Raw genomic sequence first — 14,592 nt, forward strand, 5'->3', positions numbered from 1 at the left:
GACATATATCCGAAACGGAAAACATAGGGTAGAAAATTGTTGTGATAAAACTCCCATGAGGATAAGATAGAAATGAAATAAGTATTAGTTGAATTAATTATTTATTTAGAATAAATTGTCGCAGAAAAGTTTCTGAGTTTTTATTCCGAAGCTGCCTAGTTTACGGATTTTAATATTTTTCGTTTGTTCATAATTTCAGCAAATTGGAGTCATAAAAGGCTCTAAGGCGATAGCATTTTTGAAGCTGATATTTTTCGGGCACATATTGAACTCCAGAACTGTAAGAGAATGTTTATAGGGTACACATATATACGCAAACAAAACTACCCCTCAAACATGCTCACGACGCTCATAATTTAAGAATCCAAAATTAGTCCAAAATAAGTGGGCAATGTAGGCATCAGAAAAGCGTCGAATCGCGTAGGAGGGTAAAAGAAAATTTAATTTTCCCTTTTATTTAACGGCCTAAAAGCTCCTAACTTAGCATGAAAAAATTATCATTTATCGACTATTTATGTTCGCCACAGCGAGTTTGGAATAAATTTTGAAACTTTGTTACGACAATTTTTCATTTTAATACAAAATAAATTACATTTGTACATTATTGTTAACCTTGCTATTCTTTTTTTGTATAAGCGTCGACGCTTTTCCGCTCATGGGCGCTTCTCGTCATTTTTAATGTGAACGCAAAGCTGCCAATCTCTGTCCAGTTGTTTCGAACTACATATGACCCCAATAAGCGCTGACGATGCCTAATAAATAGGCCATATAGGTGTCAGATAATCAGAGTTTATTAGAGTTAAAAATTACGCCGGAGAGTTCCAGTAGAGTATAATATGAGCTGTTTAAACGCCTTTTAAGAATTATGTCGGACTCTTATTTAGGCTCAAATGATATAAGTTAATAGGCTCGTATAGCACGACCATTGCAAGAAGGAAATAAATTGGTTTCGGCTTCCCAAATGAGCACATACCGACTGTAAACGCTCCAATTTAGATATTTTTCCGATTTTTTTCGACTTAAAATGTTTACTGGGTAAACTTAAATATTTGCAACGGCATGCATTATTGGCTAAATATTTTTGAAAAACGCTGGATTACAGATTAAAACTAATTCAACCGATAGCGTAATGGATAACTACCCACCAATATAGGACAAATTGGGTACATTTTGGATTAAATTTGTGTGTTTGTTTCCCATATTTTCCAAATTATTTTTTTTCCCTTCTTTTGGGTAAATATTTGGGTATTTACCCATTTTTACCATATATACCCAATTTACCGGGTATTTACCATTTGGGTATTTACCCCTTTCCCATCACTACTTATTCACTAGAAGATCGTAAAGAAGTTATGTTAATTGTTTCGCCTAAAAATAGTTTAACAAACAAAAAATGTTTTTAATCATGCTGCGCTTTAAATTTTTATTTGTCTTGTTGTGTTGTGCAAAGCCGCAATCACATTTTGTTCACGGTAATTTATTGAGCCCACGTAAGCCATTTTAGCTTTTTTCAAGCTAGATCGGCTTTTTTAGCTTTTTTGTCACCGTTTAGCCCAAAAAGTTGCGATTTAGCTTTAGGCTTTTTTCAGAAATTTTTTAGCTCTTTTTAGCTTTTTTTCAAAATTTTGGAAAATCTAGATAAACAGTTTGGTGTAGATTCAATTTTAAGAACATTGAACGAATCCGAACTAGACTTTGAAAATTTGTGTGGCTAAGGATCAGATGATGCTTGCATTATGGTTGGCAGAAATCGAGGCTCGGTAACTTTATTAAAGTAACATCAACTGCCACTCGATTCGATTGGCTGTTTCATCTGCTTCGAAACTGTTTCGGAGTGAAATTGAGTTTTTGATTTCAGAATTATTTAATTAGTTTTCTAAGTCCGCATGTACACAAAAGAGATATGCAATGCTGCCCTAAACGACGGCCTCGACCCGTTGCAAATTGCATTCACACGAGCAGGCATACGATTTATTTGAGAGATACCGTTATGTGTAAGGCTTATAGCCAATATTAACTAAGACGATATAATTATGTTAAGCCATATGGCAGAATTTAACAAATTTATTATTAGGCTTATGGAGCAAAGAAAATAAGGCTTATTTACATAAAATAGGCCTTATTAAAAGATGCTACTTTCTGTATTGGTGACCGTCGTGATGTGATGGTAGAGTGCACCGCTTACTACACCAAAGATCCTAGGTTCACGCCCCGGGCAAAGGATCATAAAAAATTTAGAAACAAGTTTATTCAATTGGAAAAGTTGAACAGGGTCGCCCCCCTCGCCAGTGATTTGGCAAACACTCCGAGTGTATTTCTGACATGAAAAGCTCTCAGTGAATACTCATCTGCCCCGCAGATGCCGTTCGGAGTCGGCATGAAACAAGTTGGTCCCATTCTTCCAATTTGTAGGAAAAAATAAGAGGAGCACGAGGCAAATTGGAAAAGGAGCTCGGCTTTAAATCTCCTCGGAGGTTATCGCGGCTTACATTTATTTTTTATTTATTTACTTTCTGTATTAGGACCTTTTATATAAGGCTTATAACCCACCCAAAATCAGGCTTATATAACATGTTAACAATAAATAAGAATAGATTATATGGCTTATATAAGCGGTTGAATTAGGATTAGTATACCATATAAAATTGCCTGGACTTATCATAAGACACCATCTGACTTCAAATTCCTGCATTCATATTCATAATAACCAATTTCAAAATTTTATTTAAACAGTCACTCATCGGCAGTGGTTCGGCCAGCACACAAAGTGTCATAAAAATATTTTTTTCAAATATTTATTTACCAGATGTTATTTCTCATATAACGTTTGGAGTCGCTGTAAAACGCATACCAAAAACTTGAAAAAGGGGGCCTCATACAGTCTAAAATGTGGAATTTACATTTTTCGTGGGTTCTTTGAAAGAGCAAAAAGAAGATTTCTTTATTGAAAATAGTTTTTTTTTTGCAAATAAAAAAACAGTTTTCTCAAAAATAATATGAGAACTTATAGACTATAGTGGGGTTTTATTTATCATGCCTCCCTTTTAAGTTAAAACGCAGATAGCATCTGTAAGTTATGTTTTTATTTTTTATGAAATTGGAGTAAAAATTAATTTTAGTTTTTTATTTTGTTATGTCTTTTATAAAAAATTAAAAAAACGCAAGGAAAGTTGGTTGCCTTAAACTTTTAGATTTCTTTCTTAGCCTTACATATATTTACTTAGCTTTTTTTAGCTGTTTATTTTTGTCCACCTATCCTCTTTTCTGAAGAAGTTCTAGCAACACTGAACTCAAGCCATGTTTGGTGTGCAGTCCGACACAATTTTGACAAAGTTTGACTCATTTAACTCGAACAATTTTTTTACTTCCTCTAACTTGATTTCTGAACAGGGTAGTTACCCCGTTTTTGCACTTCTTTCAGCACTTGTTTTATGTGTATGATTTTAATCGGAGTTTAAAATTTCACTTACCAATTTGCAATAACTTGTTTTTAAAGGTCTTCGCTCTGAAAGCCCAAAAACTCTGCCTTGAAAAATCAATAAAAGAATGTATATAGTTAAGTTCGGATACGAAAATATTGCAATTTCTGTGTTTTACACATACAAAAATTTATCCTGTAAACAATTTCGTATAAGTCTCAAAAGCTATTGTAATTTACTTATACAAGTTTAACTAGAATTACGTAATTTAGAGTACCGTAAAATTTACCGAAATAGTTGTTAAATGTTTCGGAAGCTCGATAGAAGGGAAAAAACTAAATGATTTCGAAATATATTGTACTGAAATTATACAGTAGCTGTCAAGAAATGATTCTAAACCCAATTTCGAAATAAGCCAGAAATCACCCCGAAAATATCCTGTAAATAACACAGAAACAATCCGGAAATTTTGCAGAATTGATAGACACTAAAAAATAGTTCCGAAATTAGCTCGTAATAGTTTAAAATTTTTCCCAAACATAGCCCAGGGATGATCCCGAAACAACTCGGAACAATCTTTAAACTAACCGAATAATAGCGAAGGTGAAATTGGCATATTCGTGGCATCAATGTATAGAGTATTGAGTTTATGGTGCCGATATCTGCATTTTTTAACATCGAGTATTGTATTTCTTTTTATACTCAGCTGAGCAAAGCTCACAGAGTATACTAATTGGGTTTGCATAACGCTAATCCGTAACGGCATAAACTAATCGAGATAGATATATACTTCTATATATCAAAATGATCTGGGAGAAAAAAGAAATTCATCTAGCCATGTCCGTCTGTCGGTCCGTCCTCTGTCCGTAAACACGATAACTTGAGTAAATTTTGAGGTATCTTGATGAAATTTGGTATGTAGGCTCCTGGGCACTCGTCCCAGTCCGCTATTTAAAATGAACGAAATCGGACTATAAACACGCACACTTTTTCGACATCGAAAATTACGAAAAATGAAAACAATGATATAATTCTACACCAAATATGAAAAAGGGATGAAACATGATAATTGGATAGGTTTATTGACGCAAAATATAACTTTAGAAAAAAATTTTTGTAAAATGGGTGTGACACCTACCGTGTTAAGTAGAAGAAAATGAAAAAGTTCTGCAGGGCGTAACCAAAAGCCAGGAATATTGTTCGTGGTATTACATATATAAATAAATTAGCAGTACCCGACCGATGAGGTTCTGGATCACCCTGGTCCACATTTTGGTCGATATCTCGAAAACGCCTTCATATATACAACTAAGGGCCACTCCCTTATAAAACCCTCATTAGTACCTTTAGTTGGATACCGATATCGTACAAATACATTCTAGAGTCACCCCCGGTCCACCTTTATGGCGATATCTCGAAAAGGCGTACTACACCTATAGAAATAAGGCCCACTCTTTTTAAAGTACTCATTAACACATTTCATTTGATACCCATGTCATACAAACACATTCCAGGGTTACCCTAGGTTCATTTTCCTACTTGGTGATTTTCCCTCCCTTTTCTCCAAAGCTCTCAGCTGAGTATGTAATGTTCGGTTACACCCGAACTTAGCCTTCGTTGTTTTTTTTTATTCTTTTTCTTAAGGCAGACCTCAGCAGCGACTGTAAATATGGTATACAAAAATATTGATGTCTGATTACTTTGGCCTTCAAAAACTTTGATTTCTATCAATGTTTGTTTTAAGCTCTGTCGTCGTTTTCCCCTAGTCGCTTTTGGTAGTTTAGTCGAGCGAGAAGCATACTTTAAAGGGCTACAATTCGGCTAGCAGAAAAAACACCGACTATTTAGGAGGCTTAAAGAAATACATACACATATACCTTTTTTTTATATTTGAAGTTTTGGTGAAGCATACAAAAAATGTACATATATAACTGTTCCTGTTAATCCAAACCCTGATAATTTCTAAATTGATGCTCTTGATATGTTACGAATAATTGAGCCAAAAAAAAATACATAACAAATTTTTATACATAAATACATAAATACATATACAATTATTATACATATAGGTATTCGCGGAAAAGTTCTGAGAAAAACATAGCCCAATAACTAAATGCCTTGAGTACACGGAAGGACAAACAATATTTTTAAATAGCATGCATGTCATCGCTAGTGAGTGATATTTACAAAAAACGCATTTTTCAAAAATCACAATACTAATTTTTCTGGGTTAAAATCTCATAAACAGACATAAAGAAATACATAGCTGCCAACAAATAATTACTCATTGTTGAGGGAGTGCGATCTACTTTGTTATATGTGAAGGCAATGCAACATTTTTTCATGTACGATTACTTGTATTCATAAATTTACATACATATAAGTACATATACATATATACATGCATACATATATGATGAATAAACATTCAGAAAAATAAGTAAAAAAAAAAAACAATAACAGCGCTGCTGAGTATGAGTGCTGGGTCTCGAAAACATGTCGATCTGTTCTGACATGCAACAGATGTGTGCCATCAATGATGGGCAAAGTAAAGCATTTACAAGGAAATCAGTTACTAGCAACAGCAAAAAATAAAAATCAATTTTAAATAATAATCTAACGACAGTATTCGTGTGCAGTATCTAAACGGTTATTGTACACGAACAATTATTTGAAGCAATAAAACTCCAGCGCATACGTCCACAACAACACCCGCAAATCTAAAAATTTCATATCAAAAAGTGAAAAAAAAAAATAAATAAATAAATAAAAAAGAATTCATATATAAATTGTGAAAGAGTGGTAGCAATGAGTGCAACAATAATGATCGAAAATCAATTGATGACACGTTTTTATTTTTTCCAAAGTGTGTGCAACAGTGCACTCCTCCCCTTTCGATTACATCTGTCTTTGGAGTTCGTGTAATAATGTGAAATAATTTCATTTTAGTTGGGGAAGGACAAATTGTTAAAGTTAAAAATAAATACACATTCAACTTTAAATAGAGAAGCGATAAAGTCAAATTTTCTTTCTGCATCACACACACAAACGGATCGACCATAATACGAAATGTTGCAGCTGCATTGGATTTTTTTGTGTTGCACGTTGCTTGCAACACATTTTCTTTGCCACAACGTGAGCGCTATGAAAGGTGCGTATACGATATACATACACATCTACATATGTGTTTAGATACTATATCTTGATTAATATATCTTTCAGCGTTAATTCTTTTATGTCTATATATGTACTTGTATATTTTAATCCCTTGAAGAAGCAATTTCTTTGTTATACTACTTTTAGATAAAGTTATTTATTTTTTAAAGAAGAAGTGCGTTGAGTGCTACGTAAGACGGCAGCAGATATTTCTGAGGGTGATTGTTAATTGAACAGGCAATTTGTATTAATTGCTTAAATGAGCCTACAAGTAAATGTTGTATGTGCTTGGCTTTCGAAAACTCAAAATGTACTGAACTTTACGATTTCCAAAACTGTGGCGATACAAAATTTTAGGGATGATTTGAAACTTTTTTATGTTATTATCTGCAAATTTTTTACATCTAGGAGGATTTTCAATAAAATTTCATTAAACCTGTCGTTTTTTTACTTTTTAAAATATGTGCATTAGACCGGCCCGTATTTAAAAAAAAGGCCGATTTCGAACCGCCGAGCAGACCAATTTTTTTTACAACTAAATACACAAAATACGAAATTTTGTGAAAATCGAATAACATTCGGTAGATGTGCACAAGGGAAAATACTGGAAATGAAATTTGCATATAACAAAATTTGTTGCAAAATTTAGTTTTATTTTTGATTTCGATTGAACTCTTCTAACAAAAAAGCTTTCAATGTCCCCAAGCAGTTGACAATTGTAAAAGTTATAGAAACGCCGCAGAGATTATGAGTCGAAAAATCCCCATAAGCTTTTTATAGAAAAAACTAAAATTTTTGTGGCACCTTTTTAGGCTATCTTTTTAGACGTCCTGAAGAACAATCCCTTTTATACCAAAAGAAAAAATAAACATTTTTATTTGGCCCATCCTAATTTTCATACTTTGTCGCTGTCCGGCGGTTTGAAATTGAGAAAACAATTTAATACGGACGTTCCAATGAACATACCCTGCATGGAGTCGCATTAATTCCGACCAATCGCAGTGCTATGAAATGACAATTGCCCCCACCCCTTCCTCCTCTTTGCATAGCTTTTGAACGCGATCTTAGGTTGTTCGGTCCTAGGTTGTTCTAAAATAATCGCAATCTTTGATCAATTAATTCAAATACATATGGCTCAAACTTCAGCGCAGTGTGACTTATAACTCTCCCACTCTGCATCCGATTAACACCAGGTTGGAGGTAGTCATATAGTCATATATCATCAGATATTCGGATTTGTTGCTGTTTTAACATTGCTTCGGTTCATCCGCTCCCGAATTTCCATCGACATCCTCTAACGGGAGTACGGGAAAAATTCCATTTCAACAGGTTCGGAATATGCGGAAATTGATTTTAGAAGAATTGGTTTCACGTAATATTTATGTAAGTGGGAAACCATCGTATGAAGGATATCCATGCCGGGATGATTCTGCATAGGTTAGAGTATAAGCTGTTATAGTATCCAGAGTGAAGTCTAGCCAGAGCAACGCGCACTCCCGGAAAAACTGCTTTCCTTGTCTGCAAGAATTATGAAATGAATTATGAATCTGAAAACGAAATATACTTACTGAGTGTGGATATCGTTCCGGGTCTCCCCATATTTTTGTTGATTAGATAGTTGAGCCGAATCACTTCGTAGCGTCCACCGCTATGCTCCCAAATTTGCTTATGGGGAGGGACTTCATCAAGCAATTGTCTTTCCTAGTTTTTTAGCAATTCCGAAGACGTGAATATTGAGCAAAAGTTCCATCTGACTTTCCCCCGATCGAAAAACACTGAGACAATATTGCGATAGAAATATGCCATGTGTGCCGTCTTTTAAATGGGCCCATCATTCCCAGCTTTGAGCTGGATCGTTATCTCGTCGAAATAACGTCCGCGCCAGCTTTTGCGTAGCTTAAAGGGCAAACATACAAAAAGCTGCATTGGGATTCTAAAAGTCGCGAACGAGATTTCTTAATGTAAGATTTATGTCAGTTTAATCGTCGTACTTATTTATCACAAGTTGTTGTGATATCTTTAAAAAGAGCATTTCAAACCTATGAATCTCAAATCATCACTGATTGTGATTTTTCACAACAGTTGTCGAGATTTCGCAACTTTTACTCAATACATGCTACTAATTTCAAGTACTGATTTGGATATAAGTCAAATAACCCACATATACTTACTGCTACATCTAAGTGGATTACAGACGAGTGTGGTATGCACGGCTGCATGCAACACTTCAAAATGCCAGATTCAGAACCATAAAGTAAATAAACATGCGAAGAGTTACTCCTTACTAAATACATATAAAAGCAATAAAGAAATAATCTTGGAAATTTAAAGGAAATATTTTAAGTGCGTGTAAACATGGACCGGCCAGTTCAACCTAAATATAGTTATCTCATATTTATGAGATTAACTATGCTTTTGCATAACGCACTTACCTATATGCTGACCTATATTTGTACATGGTATCTATATCTATACTAATTATATAAAATGCTTATATGGGCAATGTTTGTAACGGATAATCTCAAGAAGTACCATACCGAGTTTTATGAATTTTTTTTTTATTTTTTTATTTTTTCCATTTTCACAAACTAAAGCCCTTTATTTTTAGGATAAAGTTGATAAAAACCCCTAAATAATGCAAGCATAAAACTTTTCGATGGCCAAACCCAAGCTACAGGGGCCAACAAAAACAACTTTGTGTTTGTGAAGATATATATACTCACAGCCAAAGAGAGTGCGTCATTTCGCTCGAGTTTTTTGCATTGTACATACATATGGAAACTAGCGCTCGCAAATCAAGAAACGTATACATGCCTTTTTCAAATTTTATTGTATTTATGATTGTATGCTGCAAAACATTGCCTAGAAAGAAATACATGGACAAGTGTACCATATTATTGGTAGTTTATTACCACCGCCCAACATGATTCCAAAATGTTTACAAATATATTTTTCTTCCCAAGAGGAGCAGCTTTCGTAGCGCCAAAATGCTGCACCAACTCTTCAAAGAGATATTTTGAAATTAATTCAAGAAATTCTGCTTGAAAATAATGTGTATATTCGATGTTTTATGACTTCTATGGAGCGTAAGCCATCTAATTCGAATAACTATGGGGTTGTAAACCATGCCGACAAACGCTCTGTTAATGAACACCGTGGTCGATATAATGCCCCGACTACAGGCAAGGTCGCAGTATTGATAGCTGACGAAAATGCTGGTCCCCGCGATATTGTGCTACAGTCCCACGATAACACTCTCCATCGTGTGTCAGACATTCGTCCTTCATATGACCCCTTGCAATACCCTGTCATATTTTTAAATGGTGAGGACGGTTACAGCATAAATATACCGCAAACTTCTCCAAGGAGTGGGGCACCTAACCCACAAAAAACAGTTTCATGTATGCAATTTTATGCATATAAAATTATGATTAGAGAAAATAGCTTTAATGCGCTTCACAGATATGAATATCTCTTTAACTGATACTGTGTGGACATGGGTGCTAATATGATGACCAAAAGGTTGAATTTTATAAAAGCACACCAAAAGACCTTGCGTGCAAATAGTTATATACCTCTTAGGGATACTGCTAACATATGTATTTTAATTTGTCTAATAGATAAAATTCTTCCCGCTGACATGGCTCGCATTATATCAGCGGAAATTCCAAATAAAGACGAAGATCCGATGTTGTATGATATAATTACTAAAAATATGATCCACTGTCCATAATTTATCATCGCCCTGCATGTTGAATGGACGATGCTCAAAATGATACCCACGCGAGCTCTAGCAGCATACGCAGACCGGGGAAGATGGTTATCCAAAATATAGACGAAGGTCTTCAGCTGACGGTGGCTATACCCATATACTTTCTATTGGGACAACGTCGACAACCGATGAATCGTTCCATATTACCCCGTTCTTTCCAGATGTTTCTCCGCTCACATAAATGTAGAGTACTGTCATTCAGTGCAAGCAATAAAATATATTTGTAAGTATGTCAACAAAAGTAGCGACGCAGCGACATTTTCCGTTCAAGATAATAAGGACGAAGTGCAAATTTTTTAAAAGGAACATATTTAAGCACATCAGAAGATATTTGGAGATTACTGGGATTTTCACTCCATGGGCAATATCCAACGACTTTACATCTATCTGTTCACTTAGAAAATAGACAAAGGGTTTATGGTACTGCAGGAACCACTAAAAACCTCTTTGACAGCATTTTTTCCCCTTTGTTCCGTTGACAATTTTGCAAAGACTTTGCTTTACTCCGAAGTAACCGCCTATTACACTTGGACTAATACAATTACAATTAATAAGTCGCAAGGACAAACATTTAGTTGGCGTAGACCCTCGTAGTGAAGTGTTTTCTCACGGTCAACTGTATGTCGCTATTTCAAGAACTGGTTCCCCACAGAACCAAAGTTTTCTCATTCCTGGAAATGATAATAAAACAAAGAATGTTATATTCCCGGAAGTTTTTAATTAATGAAAAAAATTTACCTTATTTTATGTATTAATTTTTTACGTTCTACCATCCAATTTCTACTGCTGAGTGGAATAGCGCCCTACACAAAATTCTTTTCAAAAACGTCCTACCTGAGAATTTGACTCAAAAATGCCCTACCGCAAAATTTGATTGAAGAACGCCGCGTTTTCCAAAAAAATTCTGATGTAGGGTGTTTTTGAAAAGAGCTTTGAGGTGGGGCGGTTTTGAAAAGCGTTTTGAAATAGAGTGATATTAGGCTCAACAATCGATTTACTTAAGTACCTAATGTTATTTGAGTTGTTATCTTTTTGCGTTTTGTTTTCTTTCAAAGTTGTTCATTAATAAATTGTTTATAACGCTAACGAATTTAAAAGTGTTTGCATTTCATACGCCAGAGTAGCAAAAATATATGACATATGTACCTTCGTAGTAGCAAAAATACACGACATATGTATGTGGATCTCTTCTTTTAAACTATACCCAAATAGCAAAAACTCTATAGATTTACTTTTTTCGGCGTAACGAAGTACTTGCTAGTCTTAAATAAAGAAGATTTGGAAACATTTTCTGTTGAGGAATGTCGGCTAATACGCCGATTTTATAGAACAAATATTGATCTAAGCAGCAAAGATAAAAGATAATAATAATGTGCTCTTACAAGCTCTTTTATGATTTTTTTTTTTCGAAATGACCCACTAGTTGCTCTATCGTTTTTTCCGCCCTCGAATGATAATTGTTGTGTATTGTTTTCCAATCCCATCTGCGTTGCGCTTGATAATAAAAGTAAAATGCTTAGTGAATACGATACTCTATAGAGAGCTAATAAGCCTCAGAGATCTGTAGGACTGAATTATTGGATACTATTTTCCTCGGCAAACCAAGGATGATTAGATCCAGCGAACCAAGAATTTCTTCGGTTACAGCTACAAATGTGAGCCATTCTCATCATCGCAAATCATAAATCAAGAATGTCAGAAAAACAAACATACATCGAAAAATTTCGAATCGATGTTTTTTTTATGCAAAAATCTTTAAAACAACCAACTTTTTCATTTTCTTAAAATAAAAAGAAGATAACTTGATTGAAAAAATACTGTCAAGCCTGATAAATGCTGCCCTTCTAAGCCTTTGGTTTATTTGTAAATTAAAAAAAAAAAAAAAAACGGACATTTCTATCACTATCTCTGTCTCCCTCTTTCTGTCTACTGATACATAAAAGAAACCTCTCAATTTTCTTCAAAGTTTTATAGTTTTATGATTTCCCTCAACCATTGTCAAACCGGTTTCGCCGTTGTGCCATCATCAGTGTCGATTTTCGTTCTGACCCACTAGTTGCTCTATCGTTTTTTCCGCCCTCGAATGATAATTGTTGTGTATTGTTTTCCAATCCCATCTGCGTTGCGCTTGATAATAAAAGTAAAATGCTTAGTGAATACGATACTCTATAGAGAGCTAATAAGCCTCAGGGATCTGTAGGACTGAATTATTGGATACTATTTTCCTCGGCAAACCAAGGATGATTAGATCCAGCGAACCAAGAATTTCTTCGGTTACAGCTACAAATGTGAGCCATTCTCATCATCGCAAATCATCAATCAAGAATGTCAGAAAAACAAACATACATCGAAAAATTTCGAATCGATGTTTTTTTTATGCAAAAATCTCTAAAACAACCAACTTTTTCATTTTCTTAAAATAAAAAGAAGATAACTTGATTGAAAAAATACTGTCAAGCCTGATAAATGCTGCCCTTCTAAGCCTTTGGTTTATTTGTAAATTAAAAAAAAAAACAAAAACGGACATTTCTATCACTATCTCTGTCTCCCTCTTTCTGTCTACTGATACATAAAAGAAACCTCTCAATTTTCTACAAAGTTTTATAGTTTTATTCCGTTCAAATTTCAAACTGAACCGAGAAACGAGTCAAAAGTTTTAAAATTGTTTTAAAACAATACAAGAAGTTTAAACATGCAAATCTAAAATTGGAACAGAATTGCAGTCTCGTGTAATGTCCTTTGTGTAACTTGTGCAATTGTATTTAATTAGCGAGGCATGCTCATATTGCTTCATACAATTGTTTTTGTTATTGATATTAGAGAAAATTACAAAGTTTACAAACGGCGATGGCTACTAGAACATGTTTCTGAATTTCTCTTCTTCATCAGCTAGCTACTACTGATAAAAGCACTGATATAAACCCAATGTTACTAAGCTCTTGAGAGCGCACCTATAATTATTCCACACAATTAGGATTAAAAACATATAGAATTAGTATAAATAAGACAATGCTTATAGACCAAATGATAAGAATGTATACAAATAATTTAACAGATGTCATTTTGTAGTCGACTTCGTGAATGTAAACAAGCCTATTTGGTTATTTAAAACACATCTCTATAAAACCTAAAGACGGACCACAAGGTTTTTAATTTTTTTTTATCTGGAAGCGTGGAGCCTAGTTCTGAAGACCCTTATAATTTAAATTCTGAACCTGGTTTGGCCAGCTTTAAGTTTGTAACCGTACCTTTATTTTCATAATAGGGCTCATTTGTAGTTATCTAAATAAATTGAGTACAAATACCATTCATTCTGCAGAATCGGTTGCCAGATTTATCAAATGCACCCACAACGTCGATCTTCACTTAGCAATTGCCGTCAGACACCAGACTTCTATGGCAAAAACCAACAATTTGTTGCAACTTCTTATGTGACAGTAACATTTTCAGTAGATTTAAGTGTATTTATTGTTTTCAAGCTAAATTGGTGTGCTTGAAGGCAGGCAGCTAGTTCTCCAGACCTCTAGCCATTCAGAAAGTATGACAATTGCACTCAAAACAAATAATCTTTAAAAGTGCGCCTAAACAAGATTTGTCTATCTTCGGTTGCTTGAATCCACTCTACATATCTGCAACTCTGTTGTACGAAGCCAAGTCACTTATGTAAATTGAATTTATTGTTTTGCTAAGCAAACATTCAAGTTGCGTACGCATTTCATAAAAAAAAATATTTAATGTCTCTCATTCCTAAAGCATTCAACTCACCAATTGTTTAAGTTGTTGTCATCTCAGTCTATGTGGTGGGGCACTTTTGTCACCAGCCAATAGCTGGTGTTGATGTATTTAATGTGCAAGATGTCATGTCTTATCGGCGCGCTGTTTCGTGTGACATTGGCGGCCTTAATGCATAGCACTATTTTTGTGGGTGTAGGTGTGCGGTGCAATGTTGCCAAAGTAATATGTGCTATATCTTCTGATGAAAATATCCAATGCACCATAATTGTTGCTTTCGCAGCAACCGTGTGCCCGTGAACTTAAATACTTGCCTCTTTTGCAACTGTTACCTACTCTGTGACCACTTTTACATCGCTTCAAGGTGGCGTGACATACATACTTCTCATTTTAAGGGCTTCTTTGTATTGTTTTTTCTTTAAGTGTGGTTTGTACGTAGTTTCTGAATTGTTTGTCTTAGCTTCGATATTATTAACTGTGATTTGACTTATTTTGTTTAGTTGATTTTTCGAC

The 14,592-nt window shown here is 34.5% G+C and overlaps 1 protein-coding gene across 6 annotated transcripts in view; it reads left to right on the forward strand.

Moving 5' to 3' along the window:
• kon (chondroitin sulfate proteoglycan 4-like protein) overlaps positions 1-14,592 on the forward strand; it is a 58,075-nt gene that overhangs the window by 12,374 nt on the left and 31,109 nt on the right. For 4 of the 6 annotated variants that reach the window (XM_067768668.1, XM_067768671.1, XM_067768672.1 and 1 more), the window contains exon 2: positions 6,369-6,570. In XM_067768668.1, coding sequence (XP_067624769.1) covers positions 6,489-6,570 — 82 coding nt within the window. In that variant the 5' untranslated portion in view covers positions 6,369-6,488. Of the gene's footprint in view, positions 1-5,667; positions 6,571-14,592 lie in introns of all 6 variants that reach the window. The other 2 variants (XM_067768669.1, XM_067768670.1) reach the window with 2 other exon arrangements.

The sequence above is a fragment of the Eurosta solidaginis genome, chromosome 2 (assembly GCF_040869045.1).
Source record: "Eurosta solidaginis isolate ZX-2024a chromosome 2, ASM4086904v1, whole genome shotgun sequence".
NCBI classification, from domain to species: Eukaryota; Metazoa; Arthropoda; class Insecta; order Diptera; family Tephritidae; genus Eurosta; species Eurosta solidaginis.